Source organism: Poecilia latipinna, unplaced genomic scaffold (assembly GCF_001443285.1).
Source record: "Poecilia latipinna isolate Pla-1442-1.1 unplaced genomic scaffold, P_latipinna-1.0 Scaffold1501, whole genome shotgun sequence".
Taxonomy (NCBI): domain Eukaryota; kingdom Metazoa; phylum Chordata; class Actinopteri; order Cyprinodontiformes; family Poeciliidae; genus Poecilia; species Poecilia latipinna.
This window is the reverse complement of record NW_015114117.1, coordinates 277,405-291,820: the sequence shown is the minus strand read 5'-3', so window position 1 is coordinate 291,820 and position 14,416 is coordinate 277,405. Positions and strand designations below refer to the sequence as shown.

The 14,416-nt window shown below is 36.9% G+C and overlaps 1 protein-coding gene across 4 annotated transcripts; it reads left to right on the top strand.

Annotated features, from left to right (window-relative positions):
- The first annotated feature begins 2,146 nt into the window (after positions 1-2,146).
- Positions 2,147-12,380, top strand: LOC106963183 (Na(+)/H(+) exchange regulatory cofactor NHE-RF4-like). Of its 4 annotated transcripts, none has more exons than XM_015057948.1 (12): positions 2,147-2,221; positions 2,848-2,898; positions 4,169-4,226; positions 5,130-5,191; positions 5,270-5,481; positions 6,741-6,812; positions 8,874-9,006; positions 9,397-9,536; positions 9,632-9,839; positions 10,340-10,536; positions 10,606-10,725; positions 11,374-12,380. In XM_015057948.1, the coding sequence occupies exons 2-12, from the start codon at positions 2,883-2,885 to the stop codon at positions 11,404-11,406; spliced, it is 1,251 nt and encodes a 416-aa protein (XP_014913434.1). In that variant the 5' UTR covers positions 2,147-2,221; positions 2,848-2,882; the 3' UTR covers positions 11,407-12,380. The 4 variants fall into 4 exon arrangements, with proteins under 4 accessions (XP_014913434.1, XP_014913430.1, XP_014913433.1 ...); XM_015057944.1 differs by having other exon boundaries at positions 4,130-4,226; XM_015057947.1 differs by having other exon boundaries at positions 2,153-2,898.
- Positions 12,381-14,416: the final 2,036 nt, after the last annotated feature.

Sequence of the window (14,416 nt, the reverse complement as noted above, 5' to 3'; positions counted from 1 at the left end):
AATGCTTTTCCTCTCCTTCTTCTCTAAAGGTTTTCCTCCGGGACCTGGAGTGGGGACGTGAGAAGCAAACGAGCTTCTGGAGGAGGCTTCACTTTCGCAAAGTGCAGAAAAAAGTCCAGGCAACTTTACAACGTTTAGAGAAGGACTCTTCTTCCAAGACCAAGTAAACCTCAAGAGGATTCAAGAGAGCATATTAGCATCTGTATATTTTTTTTAGTTTAAAGGGGCACTATTATATATTTACCATGCACATAATGTCAATTTATATCACAATGAAGTGACTGTTACCTTCATTTGTGTTAAATGACTCTATTTAAGACTTCCATCTCTTTCTAACACTGGGCCTTCAGCACGTTGACACATTTCTCCATTTGGCCTTTAACAATGTTTTACCAGCATTGCGCTATGAAGTAACATGTATGAGCTCTGTAGATGTGCAGCTCCACCAGGTGTTTGCAGCAGGAGGAGCTGTCTGTGAGGCTCACCTCAGAGAGTTTAGTCACTCCTGAACTCTTGATTTAAAGGATTACTCAAACATGCATGAAAGAATCAAAGCACTCAATGTATGTTTCTGATGAGAGAATAACATTATAACATAGGGTTATAATGCAGCATTATAACTGCTGCATTAGTTATAATGCAGCAGTTATAGTAATGTTACAATAAAGTATTGTAACATTACTTTATTGTAATGTTACAATAAAGTCGATATTACGTCATACTGCCGTTCATACTTATAATCAGCGGATGATCCAGTTTTACCATATACACAGGATTTATTTAACAGCTAGAAGACAGCTTATACTTCAACTTAAAGAACTGTTTATAATTGAGCTGTAAATGACAAGAATTGTTTTATGTAAATTAAGCTTTAGTTAGTTTGATTTCTGTACATTTTTATGAACATTTTTAAGTGAGAAAATCAGTGATATAGAAGAACTAGAGCTCAGGAGCTTTCATATGTCAGTTCACTGTCTGGTTGTTTAGTTTTGATGTTAAAGGTCAGATTTAAATAGTAAAATGAGAAATAATTCTATGATTTTTAAACTATTGGTGCTTTAATGGGTCTAATGTTATTGAATAATGAACTGAAATTCACTTTATGGTTTGATTTCTGGGATATAATTGGAATGTGTGTGATAGACTTTATGTAGGTATTGTTGGATTGAATTGACTTTTTATTTTTGAAGTGCCTTGACACATTTATTGTTAATTTGTCACATCAATAAACTGATCTGACCAACTCAAGTTTATTTGTATTGCACATTTCAGCAACAAGACAGTTCATAAACAGTCATCCATTATGAAACAAAGAAAAAACACTACATTTTGTTAAATGCTATCATGAACTACACACATGAAATATTCAGAATAATGTTTCTCTTGGTGCTAATAAAAGACATCTAAGCAGGAGGGTTTTCAGCCTGGATTTAAAGGAACTCTGCAAAACAGCAGCGTTGTTTTGAAGCTTCTTCCAGATTTGTGTTGCATAGAAGCTGAATGCTGCTTCTCCAGGTTTGGTTCTCTGCATTTCTCATTTCGTGCAGAAATCCACAGCTCAGGTGGGGGAATCTGTCCACAGGACAACTATTAGTCATCACTGCACAAATGTGGTCATTGTGGAAGAGTGGCAAGAAGAGAATGTCATAGTTAAAAGAAACCTGTAAGAAGTGCAGTTAGCAGTTTGCCAGAAGCCGTGTTGGACACTGGTCAGAACAGAACAAAATTGCACTTTTTGGTCAAATATGCAAAACGCTACTTGTGACGGAGAACTAACACTGCACATGACTGATCACAATGAACACACCATCCCCACTGTTGAATATGATGGTGGCAGCATCATGCTGTGGGAGTGCTTCTCTTCAACAGGGACATGGGAAGATGGTCAGAGTTGGTGAGAAGATGAATGGAGCCAAGTACAGAGCAATGTGTGAAGAAAGCCTATTGGAGTGAAAAGGACTGGAGAGGGGCGGAGCTTCAGCCTCCAGCAGGACAAGCACCAGGCCACAATGGAATGGGTTAAAACTAAACGTTCATGTGTTTAGTTTCTTAACCAAATCTGGAGTCAGTGTTGGAAAAAAATGCACTATTTAAATTTTAGTTTTTCAAATACCAAACTTTGAAGAGGGTTAAATGGGGGCCAGTGATGTTTAAAGTAAAATATTCAAATGTTAGCAGTCACCACACTACCCTCTATTAAATGGATACAAATATGAGCCATGTGAGTAAACTGTCCTACATGTTTAAAAAATGTCCTGCAGGAGACACTAACATATCCCCCAGTCTGGCAGAGCTCAAATGTTTTCTGTAGGGATATGTAGGAGTTTTTGCTGCGCTTAAACAAGTTGTCTAATCATTGTTCTAGTCTTACTGACACGTAAAAAAGTTGCTTCGAGTAGTTATAGCCAACACTGGTAAAATATAAATACTGTCAGGTGTCCCTCTAAAACCTTGGAGACTAAGAAAAAAGCTGTTTCAGCAACATGATATAAAGCTAATCTTGAAATTGGTGTGTGGCTCTTTAGAGTGATAAGCTTAATTTGGCTCTTACTGCTGAACTGGTTTAACTAATTCAAGTACTAACTAACTCAGTAACTGTCTGGATGGATACTTTGTGTATCGAGTACAATAATCAGTACTGTATTGTGAGGTGTACTTTAGGTTTAAGATATCTTTGAGCTGTACTGTAAAAATAAAAATAGAAAGCTGCAGGATTCACAATCATGCAGCTGAGTTCACAATCATTTTCAAAGTGTTGGTCAATATTTAACCTAAGTATTTGTGAAGAAAGGAGTTACTATCTCACCTGTTGATTCTGAGTGTTTTGTGAACTTTGTCCCTTCACAGTTCCTCTTTATGAGTCGCTGAAAACAGAGAACTCCATGTCATCCTCTAAAGGTAGCTGGCTTTTCCGTCTTTCTTCCTTCAACTGATTTGCATCGCCTTTGTGCTATTTATGCAGATATTAGTTTTAATAATCACTAATACCCTCTTCTAATATTTTTATGACTTTTTGGCAAGTTGATAAAAATATACGAGTCTAGTACCAGCTAAGGCTACAAAACTGATCACAGATAGTAGAAGATACAGTATTATCTCTGAAGTGTTTTGCTTTGCATTGATTTTTAGTACCAGCACTAGTGGTTAAAGTCTTATGGTGTGGCATTATTTAAATCAAAATTTGATATTTAGGCCCGAGCAACAAATGCACTGCAAAGACCTATTGTAATCACAAGATATTCTTATTTATTTATATGTCTGTGTATGTCCATAAAGTAGCTAAATGCTACTTTATAAGTCAATTAGCCAAAGATGCCACTATAAACCAGACCCCCTTACAACCTAAATATTTAGGTTGTAAATATTTACAACCTAAATATTTGTAAATATTTAGGTTGTAAGGGGTCTTTAAAATTATTTAGATTTTTTCGAAAGCTTCTTGTTTGTGAATTGTTATGCACTCATTAGACTGAGATTTACGATATCAAATATTTGGGTATATTTCTGAAAATATGAGTGAAAAATGAAAAATAAAATATATGGATGGTGAATGTCAATTTAGACCCAATTTATGATTGATTACTATCCAGCTTACTATCAATATTGCTAAATTTTGTACCATTAAAAAATAAATCAAATTAATTCTAGATATATTTGGAAGAAAAATACACACTACATCAAGTGAACAGATAAGACCAAATGCTTAGAGATTTTGATTTCATAAATGCTACTCTTAAAATAAATGGGTTAAAATTGTGTCTATAGTTTATGGTTTCATCTTACCAAGTATGTATCAAATTTATTCTGAGGTGTGATTTTATGATTCAACGTTTCCCTGTCAAATTTGTCAGGTTCACCAGCAAGTGTTATTGTATTGAGAGATTTTGTACAACCATAATTTTACATCGTACATTTCAGCCATATGTAATGACCATTAAATTACTGTCATTGTTTGATAAGGATTGGATGACAAAAGATGTTTGGTCAGTAATATGCCAGTCGACAGATATATGGTTAACTTTTGTCTTATGATGCTTTCTGTTGTAAATACAAATAACAAACAAATTAAAATGCTTTTAAGCTTATTATTAATGCTATTCCTAAACGGCTGTGTTATGTTTGGTTCCAGGTGCTTTGGCTCAGTCAAAAACTGTTCCTTGTTTACCAGAGTCTCATTGTCGTGTCTACTCTCCACCAGGACAGCAGGATGTGATGGACAGCCCACGGTAAGTCCACAATTTATTCTCTGAATTATCCTCAACCTCCTTAACTTTGCTGTTAATTCAAACATTTTCATAAATAAGTGCTTCAGTAATTTGTTTTGTCAAGAAATAAAAATGACATTCAAGTTGTTTCTTTCAAAACCTTTTCGTTGTGTTCAGAGACCTGTTTGTGTTGTACTGGTACTGCTGTGAGACTCTGCAGTCGTTTAGGTCTTACAGAAACTCGTACTGGAAGAGTTTCTTATAGAAAAAACTCACTTCCATTATATTTGGCAGCGTACCTCTCTTACAGATGTAGGATAGGAGTATTGGAGAAGTTCCTGTATGACAGGTAAAATCATGATGGATGATTTTAACTCTGCTTCCGCTGCCTTCTTCCAGAAGGTTCTCTCTTTATTTGCTGCCACTTGGTGCTTTTTAGAAATCACTGTGTGCCATTTTATTTTTATGATGTGTTTATTTCCCTTTGAACTAAAAGGTTTCTTCAGTCTTGCTGACATCAGGGCATGAACAGCACAGAATTTCCTTAATATCAATGAAATTAATCACTTCATTTATAAAGGGATAAAAGATGGTGATGAGTAGTCAGGTCCTCCTGAAGCAGTCTGGCGGACTGAAGAAGCCTCTGACTGAAGACTCTGTTTTTCTGTGATGGTCCCGTACACAGAATGCTCAGGGTTCTCCATAATTTTCGTCCTTTTATGTAAAATACTTAAAATGAGGAACACTGCGGACAGTGGGTTTCACACTAGTCCACAGAATAAAACCAGCCTTCTTTAGGACATTGTTGAGCTTATTATTATATACCAATAAATTCTACCAGTATTTGAAAATATTTAAAAAGATATTTTTTGTGACACCTGTTGTTTTACCTGGCCCAATTTCATCATATATTTTTTATTTTAGTTTTACCTTCAACCCAAAAGAGGGGATAGATAATCCAGCTCTGATCATCACTGATGATTTAGGTGAGTGTTGTTGTGTTTTTTGTTCTTTAATCACATTTTAGTGCGAGAGCAATGTTACTTATTCAGGTGTATGTCCAGAACCTGACCTGTGCATGGTACCCCGCCTCTGTCAGCTGAAGCGTGTGGAGGGTCAGAGCTTTGGCTTTCACTTACACATGGAACAGAACAACCATGGCTTCATAATTAGAGAGGTGGAACCTTGGAGTCCTGCAGAGCACAGTGGCCTCAGAGGCGGAGAGCGACTGCTGGAGGTCAATGAGACATATGTGGGCAACATGGACTTTTTCAAGGTAAACCTCCAGAAACTTGTGTGCCCCACAGGTGATGGGGAATATATATCCAACATATTATATAATATGCAGACAAAATCCATAGCAGTTTGGAGAGTGTGATGCTGGGAAATAAATGGTATAGAAATCTTTTCAGAACTTTTGTTTCCACCATCTTTCCTGCTACAGACATTCTTAGGCTCACTAAAAGTCCTCACTACTTCTGACATTTTGTCATGGTGTGAGCACCAAGGTGCTTTGTGAATACATTTTCTCTTACTGAGGCAACATTCTAAGAAAAATCTTAGAATTCCAGAAATTCTTAGAATTTTCCTGAAACAACATCTCTAGGGTTCTTTGAGAATACAGGCCCTGACTTGTATGCGTTCTTCAGCCCTGTCTATCATCCATTCTCTGGGTCTCTGTGAACTTATCCTTAGTGTTGACTCAAATGGGAATGTCCCAATATTTTTGAATCTCAGGAGATGGATGAGTTGGCAGAGAGAGAGAGATAATCTCAATATTATCCAAGAACGATAAGCGACAGGGCTGCTATATACACCACTTTTCTTCTTTGGCCTCCAGTTGCCATCCTGTCACATCTCGATCAAAGAAAGGGACAGATAGATAATCAGAAAAAGATGAAGAACCTATCTGAAAAGATCTCAGGGCTCTTTGAACTTGAATCGATCACATGTTGAGGGTTGAGTCATTATGGAAGGCAAAACTCCATATCCGATATGTTCTCTGTAAGTAGATGTTTGCTGTTGTTGTTTTCATTTTTTGTGTTTGTATTTGTTAGTCTGGTTTATTGATTGTTTGTTTTTCATACAGCTACCTGGAAATACTGTGTGGATTAGTTTTATTCAAGTTATAGCTCCAGGACTCTTAGGACTTGTCTTTTGGCAGGAACAAGTTACAGTACTAAGACAGCGATTAACTCATTTTTTATGTGAAAACATGTAGTGGAAAATAATTTGTCAGACTGATAATTAGATTTTTATAAATAGCAAAATACATGTCAAGACATGTCATCATGTTATGGTGACACATTGCAACATGTGAGTTAGGAATTAATCAGGGATTAATCATTGTTATATTTGCTCTAGTGTTTTTGGAGCAGCACGGCTCCACTAGGCCAAACTAGCTGATTATTTGAGTCAGCCAGCAGGTCCTGATCTCTGAGTAGTCATTCTGTCATGTTCTCCATTCTGTTGTCTGTGTGGCTGTATGTTAGACAAAATGTGCATAATTGATGTATTTTCCTTCATCTTTCTCAGGTTGTGAGAAAGATCCAGTCATGTGGCTTAGACTTGTTTCTTCTGGTGCTACGGAGGGAAGAGTATGAGCAGGTACTGCATGCTAATGATAAGCTGTTAAAGAGCTTGGTGGATTGGATTACTGTGAAACTAGAGCTGGAAAAACAAAATGGATTCATAAAAAATGTTAACACAATCTTTTCTTCTTTTACATACAAAAGTCTTGAACCTTTGTTGCATGTTTGTAGTACACTTGTAAATCTGGTGCACAAGCTATCTCCACAAACTGTGATGGACAACAGAGCGGCTTCTTGGACCACGACGGCGGTCTGAACAGTCGCTTGTGGCTAGAACTCCATAAATTATCACAAGTTTCTCTCTGATGTTGGGTGTGTTATTTCACCCAACAAACTCCAATGGATACTAACAAGTTAATGAAGCTGTGTCCCAAAAGACAAAAACATCACAGGTTGCATAGAAAGTCATAAGTTTCTATGCAACCAATTATTCTAATGAAGCCACAGAGTGAAAACAATGGTAAAGTCATCTGGGGCAGGAGATACAGGCCAGGTCTCCTAAAGGCCATATTTGAAGCAATCATGAGTTTGAAGAAGAGAGTGGATACACAAACTCAAAGACATTAGAGAAAAAAACGAGACAGAGCAGGGCCATGAATGCAAGCTTGGCACTGCTAATGCTGAGGAAATGAAAGAATGCAATATGAGGATTTCAAAGTTGGAAAACACAAACAACTATTCAAAGAGTACAATGACAGAGAAGAAGGATGAGAATATCAGAAGAACATTGTGAAAGTCTCAAAGAAGATTGTTCCTGAGCTGGACTCAAAAATGGGGAAAAAGAAAACAACAGAAACAGCAATGCAATTATCTTATTTGCCCAAAGATAAATGTTTCGCATGTGGAGAAAGGACTTACATTTTGTCTAGAAACTGGTTATCTGGGTAGCTGCAGTTGTAACAGACTCAATGAGAGGCCGTTGCCATGGTTATTCAGAGACATAGTGGGACCTTTACAGATATTTATGCTAATTTGGATATGCATTTAGGGGCAGAGAAATATAACATTTGCAGCTGCGCCCTGCACATGTAAACACAGTATCCACATTGCCCACATCTTCTCTGACTATAGTCAGTTTGCTGCAGGATGACGTGAGACTGAATACAGTTCTTAAGAAGCAGGACGAGTTTGCAGCAGCACTCACTTCTCACACAGGTCAGTGGGAGAAGTGACTGCTATAAAAGTCTCCAGTAACACAGATTTATTGCATTATTTCAACAACTTTAGAGCAACAAAGTACTTAAGTTTGCAGCTGTATTTTCCCTTGTTCTGACCACAGCAGGGACCGCAGCCCCTCCACTACATCTCCACAGACTTGAGCATACATTCAGTGTCTCTTAGCATAGCAGAACATTGGTGGAACTTTTCAAAATGTTCTAAATTTGACAGGTTGTGCTTCCAGGAGGTTACTAACACTTTTATTTGACTATTTCTTTAGTTGGATAGGTTGGGAAGATGGATGAATGCTAATTTATCTGGGAAAACTACCAGTACAGCTACAGAAACCCACAGTTTAGATACCCATAGATATCAGCTACAGGTTTTATGATGTCATGACGAGAATCACCTTCGCTTCTTCAAAACTTGAAAATTACTGGGAAAGACAGATATTGTACAAGTCCTACTAGTTGAGTGACTTGTCAGATCCTCATTGTACGGATCTGACAATGTTTAAATCTGATGCCCTGTACCTGAGGGACCCTCACCCATCCCCCTTTTTTCCCTTCTGTCCTCTACATCCAAGCATTTACATCATTATCTGTGGACATTACAATAATGTTGTGAAATTAGGAACTCTTGCATTTTGTTTGCATTGTTCTCAGTTTGTCTTTGAAAGCATAAGAAAACCAACAAAAAAATTGATGTGAGATTGTGTCTTTCATACAGTGTATGTAAATATGTGTTTTCAACTAAGCTGTATGATTGACTAAGTCTTTAGTAGGGTTGATTTAACTTCATTTAGCAAAAGCATAATTGGAATTGGAAAAACTATGTAATTATAAGCGAGTTATTGTCACTGCACAGTGTGTAACCTTCATTCTCCACTTTTCTGACTCTTCCTGTTGTGCCTTATCAGGCAGTGGTCATGGATTTAGACATACAAAAGCTCGCAAAAGCCACCAAAGGAGACAGGTGGACTCGCCCAAGACTGTGTCACATCACCAGACATCCAGATCATGGACTGGGAATGACTATCATACCAATTACTGGTAACTTCCACTCATGTTTTGACAATTGTGTGTTTGTTGGCATCCTCAGATAACAACAAACACACTTTGTGACCTCTGTTCTTCTAAGACGGTGCGACGATTGTATTTATTTCAGTTCTCTTTTGTCAGTCATTGTCCCTTTGTCTTAAGTTGAGCTAAATGTTTCTTGCTTATTACACTGCTTTCCTTATGATTGTGTTCTGTATTCAGAAACAGAAAAAGTTTACCATTTTCCTACAGTAAGATTTTTATTAACATAACTTTTAACCAAAAATCATATTAATCGGTTTTTCTTGACTTTTTTGGTATTGTGTTGCTTAGGGTTATTAGTAGAGCATACTTACCAAACAATTTCTTGTGAACGTCATGGTAACAGCGTGGTTGTGTCAGAAGGTCAGAGGGGTCGATACATGGTGAACACGGTATCTGATGGTCCAGCAGAGAAAGCCGGTGTCCACTTTGGAGACATTTTAGTCTGGATCAATGGAGTCTCTGTGTCAGAGCTCACAACCACCAGTCTGAACAGAATTGTAGGTATATCCTGCCCTCAGTAATATCTGACACGGTTCATTGGTTGACTATGAGTCTTCTAAGATTGTTTTAAGATTGTGTGTTTGGTTATCAGGTAAAGAAGAGTGGGAACTCGGTGACATTGCTGGTTATTGACAGTGACAGTGAGTCCTGTTATCTCAGGCGGAGGATGCCCATCCTTCCTACACTGGCAGAAAGTAACAACCTTCCCTACTATGCTAAGAACTTACATTTGCTGAAAAGACCTGATGGATTTGGTTTTTTGCTAAGACAAGAGAAAGTGGAACCCCCACAAAAGATAGGTGAGTAACACAGGAAATAACAATCCACTCCTGCAATCTGTCCCTGAGATTAACACGAACTCATCCATTTACAGGATCTTATACATTCAGCTGATTAAATAACATCAGGATTTTTTTAGACTACCATTTTTTTTCTCACATTTTCCATCAGTCATTCTGATTTGACTCAACCATTACAGAAAGCTGCCAAAGAAATAATAAGAATACTTTCAAGCTATAAATACAAAAGTGAAACCCTCTTTATAACATTTCACCTAAAAATGTTCTAGGTGCTTTCTGGTTTTGACATGCTTGCCTTCCATCAGCTTGGTGCCAACTCTTTTTTATATACTCCTGTAATCACTTCAAAGCTTACTGAAACTGTTTAGTACAAGCTGGCAAAATTTTGTTTCGTAGTTATGATTGGGTAAACAAAGAAAAATGGCACATTATTCATGTCAGTGACTTCAAACACTTCACCGTCCAATAAACACCTGCTGTTCTTCATCTAAAAATGCCAGCTCATGTACTGAGGGAAGTGGATGTAGGGAGTGCAGCAGAGGAAGCAGGTATGGAGGACGGTGAACTGCTGCTGGCTGTTAATGGTGACCATGTTGAGTCCTTGGAACACGAGGAAATTGTCAGACTGATAAGAAAAAGTGGTGACAAAGTCACACTAACGTCTATGTCTGTACAAGGAAGAAAATATTATAGAGAGGTAGGTAAAATAATATTAAATGTTGTTAAACAACTACTATATTTAGTTAGGATTTCTCCTCTCTGTCAGTTAGGAGTGCCTCCTCTCTTGTTCCATGAAGAATATTCTCTCAACTGCAACAACACAATGAGCAATCAGGATGATCGGGATACAGTCCACCTTGATCACTCTGGAAACATAAACCCACAGGTATGTCAGCAGTAGCTGAAATATTTGTTTCAGCTCCAGGGCCTTAGGCCGGTTAGAGCTCCAGTGGCAGCTCATCTAAAGTTAACTGATCAAGTAAGACTAGTAAAACAGAGATACCTCTGCAACATAATAAGTCGACCACTGACAGATTTTACACCTGTAAAAAGAACCTTTGCTCAAATGTTCTCAATTCCATTCCACCAGCTTTCTGTACACGTCTCAATTTTAGCTATAAATCATATCCACCTTTAGGTATTTAAGTACTAGGTATCTCTTTATTTTGAAAGGCGCTAGATAGCACGTAAATCAGTGATGTCTAGTTTAAAGCAATATTATGATGTTATGGCTCATATCACAGTTGGTCTATTTTACAAGCAGCAATTATAACTTTGTTTAAAATTAGCCCAAATTATTCCAAAGTGTAGTTTTTTATTCATTTTTTTCAGTTAATTTTGTCAGAATTTTTTCCTTATCCTTTGGCCCTTTTGTGTTTGTTTTCTTTGCTCAGGACTCATATTTATTTTGACCAATTATTCTGTTTTATATTTTACTCCTTTCTTGTTGATTGGTGGTATTATTGGCACCATTGTGAAATCCATATTAATTATTTGAAAAATAGTATGAGTGAATTATCTGTTGTTTTTCCAGCTATCAGAGAGAACAGAGGATGTTTTTCTGTGATGAAAAAGACGTGACCAAAGGCGATCAGAGGTTGGAGGAGGAACCTGGACGGGTCAGCAGAAGTCAATGTGTCAGGATGTAAATGTAATGTTTGGAATTTGCCTGTTCAGGAGAAGGCGTTAGATGAATCATTGCAGTACAGTTGTCTCGTTTAGTAGCATATCTACTTTTTTTTTTCTAATATCATATTCGGTAGAAAAAGATAAAGTAGAAAAATAATTAATACCAATGTCAATTCTCATTATATCCTTCATTTGTATAAAGCGTGAACTGATCAACAACCTTTTAAACATCTGAACAAACATCTTATTTGTTGGTTCCCACAGTGCTTTAAAATGTTAAAATGTAGTTTTTTTCTTTGTTTTTAAGTGATTTTTAACAATTGAAAAACCCAGAAAGGTTTTTTTAAACACTGGATGAAATTTACATTAAAACTGTAATGGTGCATGTGTATGTATACAAACTTGGGGAAAGCAGACGTTTTTCTTATAATTGTGGCATTGATTGATGGCTGATACCACAGTCGGACTTAACTACAGACTGAGAAAAAAGGAATATGTGTCTTTTTATTTGATGTATGTAAACTTCCGGTTTCAACTGTAATTATGTATTTTATTTCTAGAACAGAGTCGTGGAAAAGAAGAGATGACATTGTTAAAAAGTCATATTTATTGTCTACAACAGTATTTTCCAGATGAATATGTTTCTGTAAATACAACTTTCTAAACAGTTTTTAAATGAGATATTTAATGAACTGCAAATTGTTTTTAAGGTATATCTGATTAAAACACCAAATATCAAACTGTGATTGCAATGGTTCTATAGTTGTTAATTAGTGATTAATGTCTTATTTGAAGTCTAATTATTGTAAAAAAGAAAATACTTCCCGTAGAAACGCATAGCAAAATACATGAAACAGAGGAGATGAAATCTACTAAAGGTTTTCACATAGGTCCGGAAGGGAAAGCACTAACCATCACTAGCTGGGTTCATTCCTGAGAAAAGTTTCCCTCAGTTACAAAAAGTAAAGAAGTAAAGCATAGTTTGAACATGAAGCATCATCTAGCATCTCATAACACCTGCCGTGCTGTTTTCCACAAGTTGTAATGGCAAACAAATGTCAGCATGTCAAACTGTAGTTTAAAAGTTTACACCATGTCCGTCTCAAATATTCCAAATAAATTAACACACTAAATTAGGCTTCTTTATTACAATGTTTATGTCATTCATATTTTGTAGGTAGCAGTTAGCTGGCTAAGCTAGGTCTTTTCTTACCTTTTAGCTGTGGATATTCTTCATGGAAGCACTTATATCGATTCTCAAGTTTATTGCCGCGTGATTTCGCCGCTGCAATTTCCTCCGAATCAGTGAAAGAAAATGCTGGCAAATTAAATGAGGATGTTAAAAAGAGAGAGAGTTTTTCTTTTACTTGCATGGACTCATAAAAACAGAAAGTGTCCCAGCACCAGTAGACTCAGCTTCCAGTTTTTGTGAAAAAGGTCCACTGATATTGACCCTTTGCAACTACATTTAATCACTAAAGGCATCATGACGGATGTCGGAAGTAAGGGACTGGAACAAAGAACAAAGCAACTGAAGTTGTTTTTTGCCACTATAACCATGGCTTCTACTTGTTCAAGTCGAGCTAATTTGTCTGTGAACGCAACACATCTAGTTGGGGATCATAGAGAGTGGCATTTACAAAAGTATTGAAATAGCTAGCATAGAAACAGACGAGTACCTCCTTCCTCCTGAGGTGTTGATCAAATTGCTGATCCACTTTTCTATATGACCATCATAAATTCACATCACATGATTTATATCACTGTCATAAACAGACTTGCAAACGAACAAAAGACTAGGTACTAATCTGTTTTTTATAGATATTTGGCTACATGATAGTGGAGCATTTCCTCCATGGTTAGTAATGGCTATTCACTTACCTTTTCCATAATGCGGTATATTTGATATATTTTTGGTCATATGTACTTATAAAGCCTTAAGAGCCTTTATCTTCTGACCTTAACTATTCATTCCAAATCCATAATTATGGGCTGACAGTCCTTATGATTGACGGCTGCCAGCCATCACCACTGTATTATCCTCATTAAAAGTTATATATGGTTTGCATACTTGTCCGTTTGTGCAGTAGACCACACTATGGCCTTTTTTAAGGTAAATTAAATACAAGCAACATTTACAATTTACTATTTTTTATTCCTTTATTTCTTGATTTAAATGCTAGAAGTGTAAATCTGACAATAACATGCACCATAGCGCCATGCTAGTTTTGGCAATTGTTTTGTGGTTTTTACTTTTTTCATCTGGGTTTGGAGATCCAGCACATGGCTCCTGACCTGAGAAGGATCTGCACCTTGCTGACTGACCCAACGTTCCCAGTGGACTTTGGAAGCGATGTGGGTGTCACCTGAGAGGGTACCAAATTGCTGGAAACCTCTAGTCATACCTGTCCCAAAGATTCCCCCATAAAGAACTTCAACAATTAAAGATGAACAAACATTTTCGGAGCTACATGAGCCCAGCAAACCAAAACATGTAAAAAAAGAGGACAGTCATTTTCTATAAAATCCTATTCTCAATACTGAACTTTGAATCCAGCTGTTGAGGTGGAAACTGTGGCTTTTACTCCCTTCCTCTCACAGAGTGAAAACCCTCAGGAAATACTTGGAGAGCAGCACTTTGGAACTCTTCGATTCAAATGTCAGAGGCAATAAAGCAAATGAACATAGTAGCTTGAATAAACAGTCAGCTGTTTAATTATTCTCATCTCCATGGATTTAAAAAGGGATAAATAACTCAAAGTCAGTGAGATCAAGAGGTAGAGACCGAAACAGGGAACCCTTTATACATATTCACACAGTGTTGCTCCAAGAACATCATTAAAAACAATAACAAAAGACATATCCTTGGATATTTGTACATCTCTGTGGTATATACATCATGTATTCTCTGCCTAATACTGTACTTACAAGATTTTTAAAAAAATCTA

What these genes read in the sequence shown, in the direction of transcription:
- LOC106963183 (XM_015057944.1), top strand. An exon ending in GGAGGGAAGAGTATGAGCAG is followed by an intron (nt 6,813 to 8,873) that starts GTACTGCATGCT and finishes GTGCCTTATCAG; the next exon opens with GCAGTGGTCATGGATTTAGA. An exon ending in CCACCAGTCTGAACAGAATT is followed by an intron (nt 9,537 to 9,631) that starts GTAGGTATATCC and finishes TTTGGTTATCAG; the next exon opens with GTAAAGAAGAGTGGGAACTC.